The sequence below is a fragment of the Sardina pilchardus genome, chromosome 14 (genome assembly GCF_963854185.1).
Source record: "Sardina pilchardus chromosome 14, fSarPil1.1, whole genome shotgun sequence".
In the NCBI taxonomy this organism is placed as follows: domain Eukaryota; kingdom Metazoa; phylum Chordata; class Actinopteri; order Clupeiformes; family Clupeidae; genus Sardina; species Sardina pilchardus.
In genome coordinates, this window is record NC_085007.1 from 26256410 (window position 1) to 26279725 (window position 23316).

At 46.1% G+C, this 23316-nt stretch overlaps 1 protein-coding gene across 2 annotated transcripts; it reads left to right on the forward strand.

Annotated features, from left to right (window-relative positions):
• The first annotated feature begins 626 nt into the window (after window positions 1-626).
• On the forward strand, window positions 627-21525 carry rabl6a (RAB, member RAS oncogene family-like 6a). 2 transcript variants are annotated; one of them, XM_062554560.1, is made up of 16 exons: window positions 627-729; window positions 1418-1872; window positions 2856-2990; window positions 3861-3908; window positions 5007-5059; window positions 5347-5438; window positions 6266-6406; window positions 7015-7120; window positions 10635-10738; window positions 11081-11493; window positions 13280-13442; window positions 14754-14981; window positions 16343-16589; window positions 17000-17189; window positions 17387-17445; window positions 17757-21525. In XM_062554560.1, exons 2-16 carry the CDS (start codon window positions 1743-1745, stop codon window positions 17970-17972), a joined length of 2325 nt encoding a protein of 774 aa, XP_062410544.1. In that variant the 5' UTR covers window positions 627-729; window positions 1418-1742; the 3' UTR covers window positions 17973-21525. The 2 variants fall into 2 exon arrangements, with proteins under 2 accessions (XP_062410544.1, XP_062410543.1); XM_062554559.1 differs by having other exon boundaries at window positions 3861-3907; window positions 5003-5059.
• The last annotated feature ends 1791 nt before the right edge of the window (window positions 21526-23316 follow it).

Sequence of the window (23316 nt, forward strand, 5' to 3'; positions counted from 1 at the left end):
TAGTCTATGACAGACATGCCTTATTGTTAGCCTACTGTGCCCACATTTTGCAATCTTTTCCCATTTTGCAGTGGCATATGAAAAACTGATCATTATCAGCATTCCCTCTAAATATTTTGATGACATGATCTATGCATAAGAAATACAGAAAGAAGGAAATCATTTTGGGAAGCCTGGCTAGGTGTTCAAATATGTGTGTGTGTGTGTGTGTGTGTGTGTGTGTGTGTGTGTGTGTGTGTGTGTGTGTGTGTGTGTGTGTGTGTGTGTGTGTGTGTGTGAGTGTGTGTGTGTGTGTGTGTGTGTGTGTGTGTGTGTCAGTTAATTCAACTTCATGGACAGATATGGCTGAACCTGATCTTTGCTGAATTCGAAACATTGTGCAAAAGTCCACAGAAGTCCATCATGCATCATGTTCAGACAAATCTGCGCAGCGCTGCTTGAAGTCGAACAAACTATATGTTACCAACACTTCACCTGTAAAATTGAGCAGGTCTAAAGTACAATACCTTTGCTACCTGGGCAGTGGGCACCAGATTGGTTTGCTCATCTTCCGTCCACTAGAGGCGCTATATCATCTGTTGCCGTGAAGATGTAATTGTCTCTTCGTGATACATTCCAGTTGGGATGAGGGATGCTAGGGAAATGGTTGTCATCGCGGGATAATGATGCTTCAGAGGGTTTCATCGTCAATATGGGGAAGGAATGGCGATGGAAAGGCCAGTCTATGAGGTACATGTTGTTATTCGACTGCAGAATAAATTGAATGAAAATGTTCCTGCGGTATTTTACCGGATCCGGATTAGAAAACACTGACACGTAGCATAACATTGAATCCAGTGGAGGAAATAGCTTTGTGCTAGCCAGTTTGTAGACATATCATGGAAACCCAGCTAGCTTTAGCTCCGAATCGGCTTTACTGCTAGGGTTGCAGAGAAGACATGTCAGCTCTTCGGCACTGTTGGTTACGAATACGCGAGTTCTCACGTTCCTGCAAACGTTCTTCGTAAACTGACATTCAGGTGTCAAGTGCCATATGGTTAACGGATATTAGATAACATGGACGAACGTTATGCTTTCTTGAAGCAGCAGCAGCAGAAACGAAGCCCCTTTTAACTACCTAATCGTTAGCGAGGATATCTGCAATTAAATTCATTCAACACATAGCTTAACCAAGTATTTTGTGTATGGCCATCACCTTGCCATTTCACTGTGGATGTGAGTGTTTTCCTCATCGTTCATCGCATCAGAGTTACACATCTTGGCAGCCTTCCTGCAATTGTATGCACGCAATGTTATGTAGAGAATGTATTCGTGTAACGATGTTTACGTCGTCCTCTAGTCTATTTTCGAGTCTGTTGACTGATATTAGCCTATGCATTGAGTGGACTGAGCTAACGTGATTTTTTTTTTCTTGTAGGTGATGTCAACTGGAATGTGAATAGAATAAGGCTGTTATTTCACAGAGAGCGATGGCTTTCCCAAGGATTCTGCACTGGTGAAGACGTTTGGTTGCCAAGTCCTTCCTCAGTAGGCTTCCTGTAGTTCCAGATCTGAGCTGTCACTGACTTTTGCACGTGAGCCTGGCCTACAAGAGTGCATGATACATCTATTTGCAAACTGCACCTCCAAATTCTCCAAAAGTCCTCTCTGGATTCTGCTGACCCATTCATTCAAGGGTAGACGGGGGAAGAATTTGGATAACTGATTTCTTTAAGGGAAAGTGAACGAAAACCATCATCAAGATGTTCTCCGCACTAAAGAAACTTGTCGGCTCCGAGGGAGGGCAGCTGAGGGAGAGAAATATCCCTGCTGGGCTGCAGTCAATGAACCAGAGTCTTCAGAGGCGCTTTGCCAAGGGTGTGCAGTATAACAGTAAGTGATTTGCCAAGGGTGTGCAGTATAACAGTAAGTGATTTGCCAAGGGTGTGCAGTATAACAGTAAGTGATTTGCCAAGGGTGTGCAGTATAACAGTAAGTGATTGCACTTCAGATTACTGAACTCCCCCTCCTCATATTTTGATGTGTAAATAAGTGACAGGACTGAGTGGAAGCACTAGAGCTCTTAAGGCATTAGAATGGAGATATTGTAGTTAGCAGCATGGTTAATAGTTAGGAGGTCTTTTAGATGACGAAACCAAGCCATACATGATCAATTCTAGCTGTAGTTATCCTCAACAGAGCAAAGTAGCGTGGCAGGGCCATTTGATTTGGTTGTGCTGTGACATAGCAGGCTGTTTCCCCTACTGACAGTGAACTGTGCTCTTGTATTGATCCTCTGCTAGCGCTCGGGCTGCTGTCTGACCATTTCTGGAGACATTAAACATTCATGACTGATACACGATCACCCACCCACTGGCCTATTTTTCCAGTCGGCTCCGACTTCTCGCTGTCAGTGATGTTCAGGAGCAGTTAGGCCTGCTTTACTTTTACACTCAGAGTTCATGTTTTAGATAATGGTCATGTCAGGTAATGTTTTCTGGATGGCGGGGACGGCTATCTGTGCACCCTTTCACACCCAACTGATTGTGTTGACAGGGATGATGTAAAGTTAAGCAATTATCTGTTTTCCACCTGTTATGTTGTTCATTAAATGTCAACGCAAGACTATCATTGTCATTTTTTGTGGACAAAATGTCTTACTTTACTTGACACATGGAGCGCAATATGCATTAAGTCCGACATGCGTATCTCTGCAGTCTGCACACATTTGTTTTACATTCTGTCTTTTGTCTATTGGGCCGTCATGAAGAGCATTACAGCTTTATTGAGTTGTTTGTGCTCCTCTTGTAGTTTGATAGATGGATGAGGCTCTCCAGCTGCCACATAATGTCGTATCTCCCATCTCTCTCCCCCAGTGAAGATTGTCATCCGTGGGGACAGGAATACTGGCAAGAGCGCTTTATGGCACCGACTGCAGGGGAAGAAGTTTATCGAGGAGTATATTCCCACCCAGGAAATCCAGGTCACCAGTATACATTGGAACTACAAAAGTAAGACTCTCTCTTGTGCCTTTTTAATTAGATATTGTGTTGTGCGGCAACACTTGAGAAGGGTGTTTTGTTACTTACAACACAATGTAATGTTGCAGGTCAGAGTGTGCATCCATCAAACGCCTGTCAGTCAGCATATGGCACACTTCCCTTCAGTCATTGTTGTCCCATTAAGCTCATAAGAAGTCAGAGCTGACCACGAAAACAGCACTGCATCGATCTCACTCGCAATTTCACGGCTCTCGCTTCCGCATCCTGTGCTTTAATCCACATTAAAGTAGCTAGCTGGTGGCCCAGTGTTGAAACACACACACACACACACACACACACACACACACCTACAGTACACACACATGCACACACCCACACTGGCTTTGCTCTCTCCCCCCACTGTGTGTGTTTCCCATGCAAGGTGTGTGTTTGGCGCGGCGCCAGCAGACTGGGCTCTTTTCCCCTCGGTCGCCCATTAACTGCGGCTGGGAAAAAAAGCCCCAAAGTGGCTGCTGCTGCTGCTGCTGCTTGTGGAGAGAAACACTTTCTGTCAACAAACCCAAGTCCTTTAGCACTGTAGGTGACTCAGCACTGAGGCATGTGGCAGAATAGGGCCTCCCCTCTGCCTCTGGCTGTGCTGTTGGTATTTACCCGTGGTGCTGCAGTATCGATGATTATGGAAAATTGAGCTCAACAATTTTAACTCTGTGTGTTGTGTATTGTCAGTGTGCTAATTCCTCAGAAATAGTTGCAAAAAAAAACATAGCAAAGCTGTCCGTGATAACAAAGCTGTAGTGTTCTGAGTGTTCAAGCTGATAGTGTGTTTTTTGTGCTGATGTCGAGGGTGGACTTTGATCGTGTGCCTCTCTGTCTCCTCAGCAACAGACGACGTGGTGAAGGTGGAGGTATGGGATGTGGTGGACAAAGGTGAGCCTTGAGGGGATCCTTTGGGGGGAAAACAAATTAGTTCAGTGTTTTAACGTCATAGTGTGTTTCAACATGAAAGGATTCAATTGATTTGCTGAGCAACAGTCACTGGTAATCTGATCTGATAGAAAACAATCAAATCAAATAGGTACACAGTTTGGTGTGTCATATTTAATTTATGAGTCAGTGTTTGAAGATGGCTTCCGTAAGCCCAGTTTTCTGATTAGTGTTGGTGAAGAAAAGTTTTTGTAATTGTGCTTTCTAACAGTGTTCTTGCTCCCCTTCTATGGCTCCTTCAGGTCAAAAGCTACCTGGTGAAGGATTAGGTGAGAGTGGGTGGCCCAGTAGGGGTTGGACTGTAGTAGGCAGCCTGTGTTTGTGGTGCTCGTGTAACCCTCTCTCCCTTTCCTGCCGGTCTCTTGCTCCAGAGGGGCATTAGACATGGCTCTTGGCTCAACTACTGTTTCTCTTAAGATGGAGCTCGGCAGAGATTCCTTGAAGGAGCGGTGGTTGATGCATTTTCAGTGATTTTTTTTTAAAATCATGTATGCCTGTTTACTTGAGCATGGCTACACTGATTTGACTATGTTATTTTCCTAATTTTTGAAAATCATTCTGGTTGTCTTCCACTCGAACAAAGTGCATGGTTCATTTAGAACCTGGTTGTTCCCATGAGGTAAATAGTGTTTTCTGTGAAATTGTATTTTGGATTGCCAGTACAAAACGCAGTAAACACGCATGACCAAGAAAAACAGATCACACATAACCAAAACTAAAGCTCCTAAGCAACTGTAAAATAGCAGCAAATTATGTGTGACATGAAATATGCACTTAATCTAGAAAATCATCCACCTCCTCCTCTGCCTTCAAACAGCTTCCAAGACTGTTTTGTGAACTTGAACTTAGTGCATACAGATAGAGAATACTGAGAATACGGAACATTAAGTTATAAATCTTTAATGCAGTCGAACAGGAGGGAAACAAATGTCAGTATGTGTTAGTTTTCTGTAATTGCTTTTCCCTCCTCACTGGTTTGTAATATCGCTATTTGCTCTGTTTATTTATTTTCTTGTTTGTGTTTTTTTGCACCTACTGCAGGGAAAGGCAAAAAGCGAGGGGACAACTTGAAACTGGAGAACGAGCCTCAGGAGGTAACGGCTGCGTTCAGAGGTGTCACGAGCTGTTAATGTGTCTGCCTAGTTTGGAGTGGAAGGCAGAGATGTGGGGGGGAAAGCCTTTGTTCAAACCCAAATCATTTGTCATAGCTGCCATAACAAATGTCACTTCTGTTCTGTGGATAACATGTAGCAAGTGCTTCATATTCAAAAAGCCAGTCATATTAAAGTGTTGGCTAAGCCAGTGTGAGGGGTTGAGATTTATTCTTGGCGCTCAGTGCAGCATTAATTCATTTTTTCGTGCATTTATGTTTTGTTTTCAGTCGGAAGCTGAGATGGCCCTGGATGCCGAGTTCCTGGATGTTTATAAGAACTGTAATGGCGTGATCATGATGTTCGACATCACAAAGCAGTGGTGAGCATCTTCTCTCTCTCTCTCTCTCCCTCCCTCTGTCTCCCGGTCTACTTCTGTGTCTTTATCGGTCTCTGTGTCTGGCATTGGGTTGCAGCTGGGTCAACTCAGCGACGCCATCATGGGCTCTTTGCCGCTCGTTGAGAGATAAATAAACACACACATGGCCTAGAGAGAGGATTTATTTCTTCCCTCTTTTTATTTTTCCTTTTATATTCATTATGTTTGCACATTGGTCATCTGTTTCTACAGGACCGATTCAGTGTTTACCTTTTAGATGTATTTTTTTTGCTATTCTGTTTGCCTTTAGCTTCTGTCTGTTATTGCTATTGTCGATGTCTTGATGTCTAAACAAACAGATGGACTTTGTGTTTCTCCTCTTTGTTCGTTTCGCTCACTATGAGGTCTAAGAGAGAGATCCACGCTGAAAGACAGCCGACGCAGCTGAACCCGCTAAAGATCCGTTAGCCCCCAGTAGAACATTACCGAGGGCGGGACTGGGTCGGGCCCCCTGGGTTCCGTTCTCTGTCGGCTCATACGTTTAACATTCTATCTGTGGCCTTGGCTGCTGAACACCTCAGCTGAAACAGTTCCGTTTCCAAAAGCTGAGAAGCAATTTTCTCCTTCAATAATTTCAAATTAAGTTAGATTTTTTTTTGTGTGTGAAAGAGGTTAAGGGAGATGTCTGCTTTATCACCCATTAACAGTCACTAACTGCTGCTTCTAAAACTGGCTAACACTGAAGGTGATCATCTCTGTCATTCAGGCTGGTGGAAGTGAAAATGTGTGGTGAGTTTGTGTGGGAGATCAAGGTGTGTCGTTCTCTTCAGGACCTTCAATTACATCATGAGGGAGCTGCCCAAGGTGCCCACGCACGTGCCTGTGTGCGTGCTCGGCAACCAGAGGGACATGGGCGAGCACCGGGTCATCCTGCCCGACGACACGCGAGACTTCATCTCCAGCCTCAACAGGTACAGGTTCCAGCTCCTGGCGTTCTCAAAGCGTTCTGAAATGTTCTGTCTCTCTGAAAACATTTCCAAGAAATGTAAAGTTTCTAAGAAAATAAGAAATGAGTTATTACATTAGCGCTAGGCAACAGTTGTTACGTTTGTGGAAAATATTACATTTATGGGACTATTACACGTGAGCAGAAAGCAGGGGTTTATTGCATTTGTGGGAAGGTATTACATTTGTGGGTCTTACATTTCACACTGGTATGCTTTTAGGTTTGGGTGGTGGCCAGGTGTGCCTTGGAATTATTCCTATTCCTATTCCAGTGCTTTATAGGTACAGTATTATCGTATGCACAGGAGAGCCGTGGCAAGTTGATAATACTTTTTCCTAAATGCAGTGCATTGTGAGAAGAATGTTCGAGAGCCACCTTGAGAATCTAGGCAAAGATAAAGACCGGCTCCCCTCTCTAGCCCCAGGTTTCTGTGTTTTGACCGAAGGCATGAATGATCACTTGAGCGATGGGAAAGGACAGGACGATCAGCTGACGGTGATGGTCACTGATGGCCACTGATGGCCGAGAGACGCATCACTCACACGCGGCGCTGACGTGTCTCTCTCCCTGTAGGCCTCGAGGCTCCTCGTACATCCATTACGCCGAGTCGTCCATGAAGAACGGCTTTGGGCTGAAGTACCTGCACCGCTTCTTCAACATCCCCTTCCTGCAGCTACAGGTCAGACCGCATGCTTGTGCTGGCTTGGGTGGTTTAGGCCCTGCAGAAAATGCTTGTAGTTATTCAGGAATTCAGCAAGATAAAACAGCTAAAGCTTTGCCTTGCAAGCCAACAGCACAGTTGTGATGTAAAACTTACATTTTAGCTGTGTTATGTGCCATGGCAACTATATGGTGGATATCCTTGGTGAGATTTGGTTTGATTGTGTGTTTATCTCCACAAAATCCTCCAAAAAATATCCTTAGATAAATTAAAAAAATGGCTGATCATCCATATAAGGTTATTAGACCTGGTATAATCATCCAATCATTCATCAAAATCGTTTATCAGAAATTCCTGCCTTAATTGGACCCAGATCTGTGTGCTGTGTGATTATACAGCCTGTTCTGTGGTGTTCACTTCACTCTCCTGGAAGTAGGGCCTCAGTGTATTTGTTTTCATGTCATGGCTTGCTGAGATCTACCGTTGCGTAGGGCCCTGTGCATGAATTATTCCCAAGCTTCTCCGGCCACTACTTCTCCCTTCCATCAATAATTCCCCAGCCTCCTGGCCCCTTCAGCCGCACGGCGCTGCCCCATCAATCTGCTCCGCACCGGATGGAATGGGCACCGCCGCCACCGCCGCTGCTGCTGCTGCTGTCTGGCTTGTTATTGTGAACCACCCTAAACAGGACTTGCTAATCTCGGCGGTCAGGTTGTGTGTGTGTGTGTGTGTGTGTGTGTGTGTGGAGGACCGTATTATCTTTCTGAGTGTCTGCTAGCTAGCTGAGGCTCCATGAATTAGTAAGGTGATGAAAGGGAAGCCTGTGCGTCCACACAGGTGAGTACGGAGCAGCGGAGGAGCAGTCGCATGGAGGCTTGTCATCTGGGCCCCAATGAGAGAGAGACAGACAGAGAGACAGTCAGAGAGAGAGAGAGAGAGAGAGACAGAAACTACACACAGACAGAGAAACTACACACAGACACGCACGCACGCACACGCACACACACACGCACGTTTGTTTGTTCATTTTGGATGCATTTATATTTGCCATGTGCTGTATTCCAAACATTATATGTAAATGTCCTTATTTTCCTTTAACCTCTTATGTGTACATGTGATTGAGCTTTGGCAATGATGTTTTTGAGACTTTCATGCCAATAAAGCTATATTGAATTGAATTGAATTGACAGACAGACAGACAGACAGACAGACAGAGAGAGAGAGAGAGAGAGAGAGAGACAGACAGAGAGAGTATGGAGCAGTGGAGGCCTGTCACCTGGGCCCCAACTGCAAATACTAGACCAGATAGAGAGAGAGAGAGAGACCGAGAGAGAGACCGAGAGAGAGACCGAGAGAGAGACCGAGAGAGAGACAGAGAGAGCGACAGAGAGAGCAAAAAAGAGAGAGTGAGAGTGAGGGATGAGATATGCCCCGGCTCTGTTGCTCCTGTACACGCCCTGGCCACAGATTGAGTTTATATGCGCTCCTGGAGCTGTTTATCATGCAGTCATGGCAGGCGCTCGCTCCAGTATTGATCTGAAATATTGATGCCACTCGTACGTTTTTTTCCCTTCTCATTTTAAATTAAAGCCTCCAGTTGTTTTTTTATTGCGGTGATCATGACTCTCAACTATCCATAAAATGAAATGAAAAACAGCCCTAGTTAATCTTAGTCTACATTTTAAAGAGACGTGGTGAAGTATTGGGATGACAAAGACATATTGTAGTCACTAAGCACGTTTTATATGTATTTTGGTGGTGAGTTAGGGAACATTTTGTAGTGGTAAGGTTGAAGGGGCCTTCACTTTCTGTGCCCATGGTGAGATAAAGTGAGTGTGTGGAGGACGTGGCATTAAGTGGCACGAGCGGAGAGCCCACGCCGGCGTGGCATTCTAATTGGCTCCTAAAGTTAGCCCAGACTGGCACTGCAGGAGGGCCACTCTCTGCCGGGTGCCCTTCGGCTGCCCGCTCATGGGAGGCGGGGCGGAAGAGAGCCCGTCGAGACGGGACAGCGGCGAGTGTGTTGCGGCTGGAGCAGGAGTGTGTATACACACGCGCACACACACACACACACACACTCTCGGAATTCAGTCACGAAGAACGCTACGTTTAGTTGTGCCTCAGAAAACAAGTCGGCTTAACTTAAGTTAGATGTGGTCATTAGGGTGGTCCTTATATGGGGTAAAAAAAAAATTGGGGAAATGTTCAACTCTCACCTCCTAAATGTGTTCGGATATCAATAAAAACACACAGTGCAAAATTTTAAATCATTCCTACAATATCTAGAGGTTGCTCAAGGCCTTTGAATATTTCAATCAGAAAACTTGGTTATATCCATCATAGCAGCCAGCTTAGCTGTTTTTGTAGTTTTGAAAGTAGAAGGTCCATCCTGCAGATTGTTCACAGCATATTTCACAGAATAACATTCATCATCACTCATCAGTACTATCTTCAGAAGCAGTCTGCTAGTATTTAATTCATCAATTGCTCCTCTCGTTGTATTGTGCTTGTTGTAGCCTGTTGTGTTCTACATTTTTCTTTTGCATTAAGTGCAAACTATGCAAGTATCAACTATGCCCATACACCCACAATGTCCTTTTTCTCTCTGGTCTCTGGTTTCTTCTGGATTCTTCTTTCTCTCTAAGTCTGTATCATCTGGATTCTTGAGTGTATATATAGACTATATATAAAAGTGTATATATACTGTAGTTATTATTATTTTTGAGTATTATTATTATTAGTTTTGAGTTTTTTGAGTCCCGTGATCCCAATCCGTAAATTAGTGAAACACACAGAGCATACAGTGAGGTGAAGCACACACTAACCTGAAGCAGTGAGCTGCGGAGCAGTGAGGGACTAGGTGGCACTTCAGCCGTGGATGGGAGAGCTGTGCTCAACCACTGCCCTCGCCCAGTTTTTCGCTACTGTCGGGGATCGAACCGGCAACCCTCCGGTTACAAGCCCGAAACCCTAACCATTAGGCCGCCGCTGCCCCTAAAGTTGCATGTTAAGAATGAGTGCATCTCAATGTGCAATATCAAACAGGTCTCCTAATGTAACTCGTCTATGAAGACCTCTACATTGGACTGCTGAGTCTTGTTTTTTTGCTACTTTTCCTGTTTTTCTCTTGCCACTTCAGTTTCTGCCAATTGTCATATTTGTCAAGTGTTTCCAGTTGCTATATGGCATATCCCATATTATGCAAATGTGTTAAACTTTAAAGGTCTTGAGCAACCTCTAAATATTGATTAATTTTGATAAAATTTTGCCCATTTGATTTTTTTATATATATTCAAACATATTGGTGGGGTGAGAGCATGACCTTTTAAAAGTTGAAAAATAAGGACCACCCTAGTGGTCATACTTGAACAATGCTTTGGTCACTCTCCTTTTTAAGACTGTGGAGTGGGGTAGGGATCAAGTTTATTGGAATGTTATTGGGGGTAACACTGTAAACGTGACGTTAATGGGAATCTGAGAATATTTGGGGGAAAATAAGCCGGTGTGTGTGTGTGTGTTTGCATCCCTACAGAGAGAGACGCTCCTGAGGCAGCTGGAGACCAACCAACTGGACATCGACGCCACTCTGGAGGAGCTCAACGTCCAGCAGGAGACGGAGGATCAGAACTATGAAATGTGAGTCATCTTTCTCTCACACATACACACACACACACACACACACTGGCACATACACACACACACACACACACACACACACACACACACACACACACACTGCCACTCTCTCTCTCTCTCTCACACACACACACACACACACACATACACACATTAACATATTCCATCCCACTCCACACTGACTCATGCCAAACTCACAGCCTCCTCTCTCCGCGTCTGCTGAAGAGTGTGCATGTGCTGCCCCCTCCCGCCTGCTCAGTCACTGGAGGGCAGCCTGGTTAATGAAGCAGCTGTTCATCTGCCCCCCCCCCCCCCCCCCCCCCATCTGCCTCTCCGCTGCAGATTCATGGATATGATGGAGGCCCGCGGGAAGGGCTACAACTCGCCGGGCCCCACCAACGGCCAGAGCCCGTCGTCGGGGTCCCAGTCGCCCGTGGTGCCCCCGGGGGCCTCCTCGCCCAGCGTGTCCAGCCCCAGCACCCCGCAGGCCCCTCCGCAGACGCAGCCTATCCCGGTGCCCCACCCGGCCGGGCACGCGCCCCCCCGCGCCCCTCCGCAAGCGGTGCCCGCTCCGCAGCTGGCCGCGCCCACGCAGGCGGTGGCGCCGTCGCCCCCCGTGCAGCAGCAGCTCCGCCCAGAGCCGCCCGTCGCCTCGTCTCCACCCAGCGCTGCTGCTGCTGCCGCTCCCGCTCCCCAGAAACGAGGCTTCATGTCCCGCCTGTTTGGGGGCTCCGCCACTTCAGAACAAACCTCAGGTGAGTACACACACACACACACACACACACACACACACGCTTGGATCAGAATCAGATAGTCTCTTACACTGTAATTCAGTGAGGCACACATGACATGACCCTTTCCACCACACACACACACACACACACACACACACACAGTAGATATGCTGTAGGTATGAAATGCATTTTTTGCATGTAGTAGTACTGTATGTTGGTAAGTACAGTATGTGACATTTCAGTTTGCGTAGAGGCCAGGGGTAGATGGGCTTGAAATCAAGACTGATCGTCTGAACTTAATGACCCCCAAAGGACTCCACAGACACTGTGAATAGTACTGGACAGATGTAGCAACACACTCGCGTCACCGCGGCCAACGTGCGTCAACCGCCTAAACGATGAGGCGGCATCTATTTTTGCCATGGAATGCTCGTTGCTCGTTGGCAATCTCTGCGGGGGGGGGAGAGATGAGCGGCACACCAAAACAAAGACGTCCCATGATGCTTTGTTTCAAATGAGCCAGAGCATCGCTTCAGTCAGCACAGCAGAAGCACAATAAAAGAGCATTAAAAACCGCCGTAACGTTAAACGGGGGTTTGTCTACGCCTGCTCCGCCAAAGTGTGCGAGACGTCAAGCCTGAAATTGCGCTGTCACGATCTCTCACGGCCCAATCGGATTTACGCCAGCGAGAAAGCCATGCGTGAAAGGTGTTCACTATCCCACCTACGACGTACTGCGTGAGAAGCTTGCGTGCGTAATCGTCTTTCCTCGGCCTCCGTGTATTTCTTTTCCATCCTCGGGTGGTGCGGAAAAGGGAATTCCAGCGGCGCCTCGCCATTGGCCAACAAACCCAGTAACGTCTAGTCGCATTTAAAAAACCCAGCGTGCGTTGCCGCGGAGATGGAAGAGCGCTGTCAGGAGAACAGCGGAGAGGCGCTGTGGGGCTGCAACTTCACACTCGCATCGCATGCCAATGAGAGAGGTGTGTGTGTGTGTGTGTGTGTGTGTGTGTGTGTGTGTGTGTAGAAAAGAATAGATTGGTATGAAGACCCATTAGCATCACCTCTGTAGCTTGCACATCACATAACTGCACACTCACTTGCACACACTCTGACTGACACACACACACGTTATTCACAGATGAATATGCATATGTATATGTAGACTCTGAGAATACCGCCGGCATGCGTGTTTACACCTTGATATCCCTCGTACACCCTGGCACACACACATGCCGGCTGGCTGTGAGTGTGTGTGGCGCTGCCTCAGTCAGTCATTTGTCTCCTGTCTGCACCAGTGCTCCCGCTGCTGCATTGCAGATCCAGAGGGGGCTGGGGCAGGGCTGGAGGGAGCCGGCGACGGCCATTACTAATCCCCTACACACACACACACACACACACACACACACACACACACACACACACACACACACACACATACATACACACCTATATACAGTACATACACACACACACACATACATGAATACATACATACATACATACATTACCTGCATACATACATACATACATACATACCGGTACATACATACATACATATACTGTATGTTGATATCTGTCAAACAGATGTTCCAATAGACAAGTTGCAAGCATGCATAGCCAAGAACAAACAATGCCAAGAACAAACAGTGAACTGTGATGAATGGCTTCTGATGTCATTCCAGGCCTTTGATGTTTTTTGCCAAAGATTAAAGCATAAGATTACTAACTCTTTCTTGCCAGAAAGGGTCCTTTTAAAAACAAAACAAAACAAAAAAACATTGTTGTTTTCTTCTCTCCTTGTCAGACTTGGGGACATCAGGCACTTCACAGCCCACAGGCAAGGTGCAGAGTGTGGATGACTTCTTGCCAGAGATGGGCATGGACAAGAACTTCCTGGAGGACGGTGGCGCCAGCGCTGCCAAGTCCAAACAGAAAGCCCGACACGCTGCTACTCTGGACAGTGACAGGTGCAGAGAGAGACCTTTTTTTCTGACTTTCTGTGCACTCACAGAGCTGAAACTTCTCAGACAAGCAGTGACATGTCGTTTCTGTTACTGAAAAATACACTTACTGACCTACAGCTAGGATGTCATTTTAAACAGACATGGAATAATACGGCACGTACGGTATGGATCATTCTTCATTACACTTGATATTTTCTCTTTTCTTTGGAAAGTTCATCATGCTAGACCTTAAACAGACCATGGTGTTGTGTTACAACTAAATTTTTACAAATTATAAATGAAATCTTACAAATTGATATCTAACATGCTTAATGGGTACTGGTAATTGTAGATTTTAGTTGGTAAAATTATAATAATAACCAAATAGCCACAGTAATAATTACAGTATATTAACCAAAAGAGACCATTGCAAACATACCTGAAAAACATGAAAGGTTGCAAGATTATATTTATCATTTGCCATAAAGAGTCACCATTGTCTTAAATTCTATGTCAGCTAAGAAAATTCTATGTCAGCTAAGAAAAGAAAGATGTTCAAATATTGCCTCCTTGGCTAATTGACAGCATTTGAGGTAAGTGGTGAATTTGTCTAACCGAACCTTTCCTCTGAAGTCTTTTTGCAATCAGTGGGCCTGGCAGGTTTGTCTATGTAGCATTCAGTGAAACTTCAGTGATGGCTCGCATGTCACTGTATGAGTGTCTGTCTTCACCCAGGCAAAGGGTGGTCTATTTTAGTATTCTGTGAACTCCTCTTTTTTTCCTCTTTTCTTCTTTTTTTCCCTTTTTTGTTGGCACACATCAAATCTGGGTCATTAATCATTCTCCTCTGGCCTTGAGAATGCTGCATGAGTGCTCTTGAGTCCTGCCTCCAGTTAATAAAAGAAACGGCAGCAAAGGGAATCAGGGATCAGAAATGAGAAGGGTTTGAGCGTTCTTGCTTTGCCTTTTTGAGGCCAAACCCTACCAGACTGTTCCCGTCACATTTTACCTCACGCGATGGTGTTACATTCATACCTGCGGTGCCACAATACACCACTGTCAGAGAGAACAGAGAACACCCCCAAAGGCAAAAAAACAACATGACATTTCTGAATCATGAATTCCTGCCTTTGTCCTCCTCTGTACGGCATGTGTTACAAAGATACTCTTCTGTCTGGGAGATTCAAATACAACTGAGTAGAGACTACACCTTGACCTCCCACCTGAGTTGTCTACCTGTACAGCCTTCGCTGCATGAAGGAGCATATCACATGACGTGAAGGTTTCTGAGCCCTCTCCTCTTCCTTCTCCTCCTCCTCCTCTCTCCCTCTACAGTGACGGCGAGGGCAGAGGAGGCAACCCCCTGGTTTCGGGTTTCCAGGACGACCTGGACCTCGATGACACGGCGGCGGCAGCGAAGCCGTTAGCGCCGGCGGCCGCCCCGAGCCTGGACATCACGCTGACCAGCGACGAGGAGGAGGCGGTGGTGATGAAGCCCTCCACCACCGCAGCGCCGGCCCATCAGGACAAAAGAGGCTCGTCCGCGGGGGCGGACTTGAAAGGGTGAGAGGCTCGAGTGGCCAGCGTCCCTCTCAGTGGGATGGGAGCGCTTTGTCTCTCATGTCTACTGCGTTAGATTCTGTTTCTGGTGTCTTCTTTTGGTATGTCCAGGGATGTGCACAGCACAGGGCTAAAGTTGCTCGATGGTGTTTTAAGCCCCCAACATCGTCCTCCAGGCAGCGCTGACACCATCAACTTAAAGGGATATTTTTGGAAATACGCTAATTTCCCACCTCCCCTCGAGCAAAACAATCAATATTTACCTTGTTCCCGTTCATCCAGCCATTCTGTGAGTCTGGCAATACAACTTTTAGCTTCAGCCTAGCATAGATCATTGAATCGGATTAGACCATTAGCTTCTTGCCTGCTAGCTTCATGTTTAAAAGTGACTAAGATTTCTGGTAATTTTCCCATTAAAACGTGTCTCCTCTCAAGTTAGAAAGTGCAATAAGACCAACTGAAAATGAAACCTGGCGTCTTTCTAGGCTGATTTGACATGGAACTACACTCTCATCTGGCGTACTAATCAAGGCAACTTGCAAACGTACCATAGGCGCAGTGATATCGTACGCAGCATCTGAAAATAGTCCCCATAGACAACAAGCAGTAGTAGTGCCAGTAGTTTGCAAGTTGCCTTGATTATTACGCCAGATGAGAGTGTAGTTCCATGTCAAATCAGCCTAGAAAGACGCCAGGTTTCATTTTCAGTTGGTCTTATTGCACTTTCTAACTTGAGAGGAGACACGTTTTAAATGGGAAAATTACCAGAAATCTTAGTCACTTTTAAACATGAAGCTAGCAGGCGAGAAGCTAATGGTCTAATCCGATTCAATGATCTATGCTAGGCTGAAGCTAAAAGTATTATCGCCAGACTCACAGAATGGCTGGATGAAGGGGAACAGGGTAAATATCGATTGTTTTGCTCGAGGGGAGGTGGGAAATGAGGCGGAATATCCCTTTAATGGCAGCTAACCCTAACCTTAACCCCTGTCTAAACCTAGCGCCTTCCAGGCAGCACTGCCACCCTCAGTTTACCGAAATTTCCCAACTATTCGCCGCGGCTTATACACAATGCGGCTAATACACAGGAAATTACTGTAAAGGCACCTAACCCTAACCTTAACCTTAATTCATGTCTAAACCTAGCTCCTTCCTTGAAGACAACGTTGAGGGCTTAAAATGCCAAGAAATGATAAAGTTGCCAATTTACCCTCTTGCCTAGCTTGTTTGTTCCAGTTTGTCCCAGCTTCTTCTGGCTTCTTTGCTTGCTTGCTTTCTTCCTCACCACACCAACCCAAAACATGACCTCGTATTTCTCTCGCAGAGAGGCTACGTTTGTGATTGTGACGATGTGATTGGTCTAGGTTCTCCATGAACTCTGTGCTGAAGCCCCAACCAGCGAAGACCAAAGCGGTGGAGAGGCCGGCCACTCTCAAGACCAAGACTGCCTCCCCGGCGCCGCAGCGCCAGCCTAAGAAGACAGGGGGTGCTGTGGAGGCCGAGTCCTCCGACTCGGACCATGGCGGGCCTGTGGCCAAGCAGATGCTCTCGTTTGTCATGGACGACCCCGACTTTGAGAGTGAGGATGTGGAGGTACCAAAGGCCAGAAAGGTAGAGGATTTTGAAAACGTTTACCGACGGCTAAACCACTCAACTAACGGGGGTGCTGTGATCAATGTCCCTCTGTGTTTGCGGCTAAGGCTTTTCTGCACGTAGGTCAGAATAAGATACACTGTAATTCAGTGAGCATTAGATAACATGGCACACATGACCCTTTCCACCACACACACACACACACACACACACTCTCTCTCTCTCTCTCTCTCTCTCTCTCTCTCTCTCTCTCTCTCTCTCTCTCTCTCACACACACACACACACTCACACTAGAACTGTGGCATGGGCAGGATGAGTGACTTCGACCTCTATCATTTGGCACACACGCTCATTCTCATATTCTCCCTTATCTCTCCATCACCCTCTCTCTTTCTCTCTCTCTTTCTCTCCCTCTCTCTCCGCTGCAGGAATCACTCCCAGCAGGGCTGGATGACCTCTCCGACAGGTCAGATGACTGTTTTGGCCTGACGGGACACCCTGAGCCGCCCAAAGCCAGTGCTCCGTCCTTCAAGAGCCACAACAGTGACATTGACCTGTTCGGCCTGGGCCTGGACGAGACGCCGTCCAAGAGCAAAGACAGCAGCGAGGACCAAGAAGGTCTGTAGCGCCGTCCCTTCATCGCCCACTCAGTCAATCAATCTGTCAATCATCCCCCGTTCATCAGCTCAATCTGTCAGTCAATGCATTCATTCAATAACTGTGTGGGTTGCATTGAGAGCGAGCGACTTTTTGGCAAATAAATGAAGGGGCGGCGGTGAGCTCACAGCTGCTGTATTTTCTCCCCCCCCCTACAGACAACGAAAGCAGACACTCCGGAAAAGAGAAGAAGAAGAAGAAAAAGAAGAGCAAAGAGGTAGGTGGGAGGAAGAGAGCGGGAAAACAAAACACACACACACACACCCACGCGTCTCCACTCATCACCAGAGTGTTTGTCTTAGAGCCGACGGGCCCAGTGTGTACTTTTCTCTCAGCACTCAGGCACATACGCTTCCACGCAGGCTTTGACGGTCTTCTTTTAAGATCGCTCCTCTTTTCATATTCGTGCCGCAGAGAGAAATGATTTTTCAGCTGGTCTGGCACTGTTTTAAGTGACACACTCATCCGAAACTAAGCTTCAAAGCACCCCCCCCCCCCCCCCAACCCCCTTCTCTCATCCGTCCTTAGGAGGAGGAGAAGAGCAGCAAAAAACGACACAAACACAAGAAGAAGGAGAGGGAGGACTCGGGAACGGGCGATGAAAAAGACAAGGAGAAGGAGAAGGAGAAGAAGAAGAAGAAGTCGAAGACCAAGAAGGCGTCCAACGTGGACGACCTGGAGGCCTTCCTGGCCGGAGGGGACGGGCCCAGCAGGAGTGGGGGCGGAGACTACGAGGAGCTCTAGAACTCTCCAAGTGTCCAATCAGGGTTTTCGTTTTGTTTTGTTTTTTTGCATCAGGGGTGTGGCCACGACCCATCTGTTGGACTTTTCATTGTGCAGATTCATTTCACCTTACCTGATTTTGTGGTGCCTAAATTTTTTCGATTCTTTCAAACGTCCTGTTTTCAAGTTAATATTTCCATGTTTCTCCTTTATCACGTAGTATATAGCCTCCCAACAGATCTAGAGATCAGTCATCATGAAATCAAATTTTACCCCGACCTCTCACTAGTAAATCATTCAGAAGTTTTCCCAAATATAATTTAATCTATTTCAACTTTTGAATGAAAAAGATAAGTAGATTCCCAGTAGTGATTCAGCCCGAGTTTTGCATTTAGTTAAAGCACATAAAACTTCAGTATCACGCTCCAGCTAAAAACACTAATTTTTGACAGTTACTGTAGCTTAATAGAACATAAATTGCGTGCCACTTGCACATACACGGAAATCTCTGCTGAGCATTTCGTCCAGCTATCATTAGCCATTAGCCGTCTTCCTCATGAAAATAATGAAACAAACCTCTCCGATGGCGATTGCTGTTTGAAGACATAGATTTGTTTTCCAGAGCCTCTTCTTGCATTCCTTCCATTGATCAAATGCCTTAACTGAAGCGTAACTCTTACACCATCAGGACAGAAGCCTTTCTAAAACAGTGTTCTACTACGCAGGAGTGCTGTTTGTAGCTTACAGTAAAACAACAGCCAAGCTAAGCTAAGTATGTACCGTAATTTCCATAACGCTGGCCCATTTAGATTTTTTAAACGTGTTTTAATCCCTCTCCTCCTTAAGCGGAATTCACTTTGCACGCTGAAATGGCAGGGCTGCGCTATGAAACACATTATTTTCCATGGCTTGCACTCGCCACTGCGCCAAGAGCAGCACAAGCGCCATTTTGCCGCTTTGCCACTCCTGCACGTGCCGCAAAGTTCTACCATGTTGAACTTTGACCGCAGAGCACTATACATTTTTAGGTCTTTTGCGCTGAGCTCGGAGGTAACCACAACAAACATCCTCGGGACATTACCTCAACGAAGAGCAACCTAGAAACAAGCAAAGCGCATGTCGCGTGCAATGTGAAGTCCCCTTTAGAGGAAAAAAAGAAACAGTACTAAAAAGAAGCTGGTCTGTCCCATATCAAGTCACACATTCATTTATATCAATAGAAAAAGGTGTTAGACTGACAGTAATTAGAATGCGAGTTAGCGTGGCGTCGCTGCTAGCATCATTTGTGCCCATATTTTTTTCCATCTCCCTTGGGGAAAAGCTGATAGTTGGCATTTTTAGACATAAATGCTAAATGCTAATCATCTTCATCTCATTCATCCAGTGTACCGTACTGGGTCTGTGCAGATTTTTAGCTAGGTTAGTACTGGCCTCCAGCGACTGACAGCCTCAAGCTGGTCAGTGTTTCTCATTCCGTTATCCAGACTCATTCATGGGGTCAAACTTGACCGACTGGACGAGAGATTGTAGCTGCTTTTAGAGCTTTCTAGCATTGGTTGTCCCTGCCATGGAAGGAAAAAAGAAGAATATATTTATGAAGATGTAAAGTAAATGAAATGTTGGAATATGTTTAAATCCATATCCTATTTTGAATACACACATTTCTACCATTTCATATTTATTTATTTTTGTCTATTTTGACGTGTGGAGAAATATTTTGGGACATTGTACGAGTTTACAGAGTAATGTATTCATGAATGCAAATGATATGCACAGATATTTGTGAACACCTTTGCGCCGCCTGTCTGAACATGGAGGTCTCCCCAGGTGACCTGTGTCCTTTTTATTCCTCTCATGGCTGGCTTGCCCCCCCCCCCCCTCTCTCTTTCTCTCTTTTTCATTTTCTTCTTCTCTTCTGTAATGTCGAAGGTTATTTTTAAACGGTGTGTAGCAGCAAATGGCCACCAACACAGCCCGTGTCCTGACACACACTCCACCTGCCATTTTCAGGAGGCTTTCTCCCTTCGACGAGCAGAGAGGACCCACAGCTAAGTTTCCTTCTGTTCTGTTCTGTTCTGTTCTCAAGCGTCTTCCCTGGCGTGGCGTGAGATTTGCTGGGATTGTGGTGTTGGATTGGTTCCCTCGTTAGTGCTTAGCGGAGAGGAGCGAGGGTTAGCCCAGTCTGACCCCTGTGCCACTCTGCACCACTCCCCCCCCGCTCCCCTCCCTCCCTCGGCCCTAGAGGGCCGTCCCCGGGTCACGGAGGAGAAGCTCCACGTCTCGTGTCTGTGACGACAGGAGGTGGAGTGGCTTTCAACAGATCCTCTCTGCGCAAGGACTCGGCTGTGCTCTCCGCTGTGCTCATTGGGTGGGATGTAGTGTCACTGATGGACTCTCTGTGTGGAATGAGTGAGAATGTAGAGTGTGTGTGTGTGGGTTTGTTTGTGTGTATGTGTGTGTGTGTTTGTGTGCTGTGCATTTTTACCAGGACCTGTAGACTGAAGCCACAATTCAGCTGATGGTTTCTGCATGCTCACTGTGAGTGAACGGGGGAACAAAGAAATCCAAATGTCATCTCATCCTTTCTGGAACATTTGCCCATCGCTTCGCTTCTCTTAAGAATCTCCCCCTTTTTGTCGGGTGTTCACTGTTCACCATGATGGAGATTCTTTTTCTCTCTCTTCCTCTCTTTTTTTTCTCATTTTTGTTTGTGTTGTTGTTGTTCTCTTTTTTTTCATTGTTGTGTTTGTCAGCTCAAGTGGGGTTCCATCACATGTTCAGGTTCCCCCTCAAACCGCACTTGACTTTGGTGTTTGTTGACCACTCCTTTGAGCCTCTCTCGCCCCTGTTACAGCCATGGCTCCTCGCAAGGGCTGTGCTTTCCACGGTAGCTTACCCCCATGCCAGCCCAATTCAGGGGGGCAGGGATAAGATTCCATCGACCAACTTTTCCTCACCGACGCTCCAGGACCAGTTTGGGCGCCACCTTGACACCCGCAGTGTCCTATTCAGGCCTCTGCAGTGCTGCCCTCCAAAGGCCAGTGTGGGAACTTGTCCTTTACCTCCTGAGCTACAAATATCAATGTCGAGCCTAAAGAACTTCACATTGAGCATGGTAGACTTTGGTGCTGTTTTGTCCCTTAGGCTACAGCACATGAGGGGTTCTGGGTGATGACTGCTGTGACGTGCTCAGCTGGAAAGCCATCACTGTGGTTGATGTTATTGAGAACTGGTATCAGCGTATTTGGAAGAAGTTACAAGATAATGTTTAATGATGTATAAAACCTGTCGTGTGTGTGTGAGTGTGAATGATCAGAATGACTGATTTTTAAAACACAATAATGCAATGTTTTCCGTTCATTCCTTGTGCTTAATTTAATTTAATCATACATTAATTTAAGAATGTGCAATCCATTCCACACCATTTCTCAGACCAATGTGACAGGTTGTGTTCAGTAATAACATTTGATTGCAAAGAACAATTTTATTTTGACATTCATTGGTATACCTCCATCTCCCCACTGTGGGTATGTAACAGTGTGTTCAAACTGTTTGAATAAATGCAAACATCTTTTCTCCCTTACCAGTGTCGTCAACTTCAATGCATGACCTATCCAAAGAGTGAAAGACAACAAGATTTAGATTTCTTCCCTCATCTGACAAACAGATTATGCATGTGTGAACCCATACAACTGGTGTTTCAGCAGAGCTTGGCAGTATACTGCGCCATACTATATTTGTCAAACTCCTCTCCAAAGCTCAAAAAATCATACGCAATGACCAGTCCTTACCCTTTTCAGCCACAAGGGGGTGTTAGACTCAGCAAGATTTTTTTTTTTGCAGAACTGAGACGCCTCATTTAGCTTCAATCGATTGCCTCAGTGCCACAAGGGGAAACCATTGAGGCATTACATTAGAATCTAAGCAGTTGCACGAAGGCATCATTTTACCCGGACGCAAAAAATACAGCACTTGATGTGGATATGATGCGGGTTGACTCCCTTTGCATCATTCACCCACCCCTGCCCCTGAATACAGAGCGTTTACACATCACACCCCTGCCAGACATCAACCAGCAGTGTGACAGGCAGCAGCAAAGTCATCACCACCGTGAAGATTTCCGCCATCGTTTTTAACGCATCATTATCGAAGTCAAAGGGGCCCTTGAAAGCGTGCGGACGCTGTGCACAGGTGCTCACCGCCAGCTCTTCAACTGCTCCTTCATGCAGAGTCTCTGCTGAGATCTTAGTGATGGCCATCAATATTTAATAGACGAGATATCCTCAGATAATTAGTCCACACAGACTCTCTCTCTCTCTCACACACACACACACACACACTCACTCTCACTAGGACCACCTGTTTTATCCATCAGGAAACCTGGTGAGGATTCCTCCTTTCATTTCCTCTCCATGATTCCGCTTATGTCTTCCCTTCATTAAGTTGACCTTCATTTAATCAGGTTTGTAGGTTATAGGGATCGTGCAGAGAATATAGTATATTTTTAACTTTGACAGTAAAATGACATAGCCGTCAACATATCAGTTGAGAATCTGGAGTTACATTATGTCCAAATGATACGTCATTCCAAAACTGGTTTTGGTTTTGACAAATATTTGCCTTTTGGTTTGACATCAATAGATTGCTAATTAGAAAAGCAAATGATTCACCAGAGATAGTCTGCCACTTGTATTCATCCTATGGTACTCAAGGTCATTCTGCAGCAAAGCCATCACACATTGTAAGGGAGGACAAATAGATGCCCAATGAGGCGTCAAAAGCTGGTTTACTCAGGAATGACCTCAGAGGACTGCACATTGGCTACAAGAGCTAACTAAGAGGAGTTGCACGCATTATCCTGAAAACCTATAAAATCTTAACCAGCCGATGGTGTGCTGTGCACCCTCTCTCAGTAAAAATGGAATTTATTACTCTGCAACGGCCAGAGGTTCTGCAATTTTCTCCCCACGCTGTTTGATTGGCTGCCCATGCCCGTTGCCTGGGAAACAGATTGAATCCTGATAGGCAGCCAAGGGAGCCAATCAAGTGCTGATGAGAGGCGTGCTTGCTGATATGGTGAAGGAATGCCCTGTCTCTTGTTGTAATGCTTTCCACTTCTTTGAAATACTATTCCCACAGCACTGTTATGCAATAGACGAGCACTGCTGATAGAAGGTACCATATTTCACTCTGACACCGCATCCACACGCATGAATACCAGAGACAAATTCGGAAGGCTGTGTATGTGCAACTATTTTATTCACGACTCATTTTGCTGTGAAAATGGTCATTTCGGTGTAATGTGCTTCAGTCGCAGATCGCTTGATAGGTGACTTCCAGGAATAGGACGTCGACAAGAGACGGC

Bases quoted from the DNA above. Each gene is read 5' to 3' on its own strand.
- rabl6a (XM_062554559.1), top strand. From the start codon at position 1,743: ATGTTCTCCGCACTAAAGAAACTTGTCGGCTCCGAGGGAGGGCAGCTG. The intron at 5,439-6,265 runs GTGAGCATCTTC...CGTTCTCTTCAG, and splicing joins TTCGACATCACAAAGCAGTG to GACCTTCAATTACATCATGA. The intron at 10,739-11,080 runs GTGAGTCATCTT...TCTCCGCTGCAG, and splicing joins GAGGATCAGAACTATGAAAT to ATTCATGGATATGATGGAGG.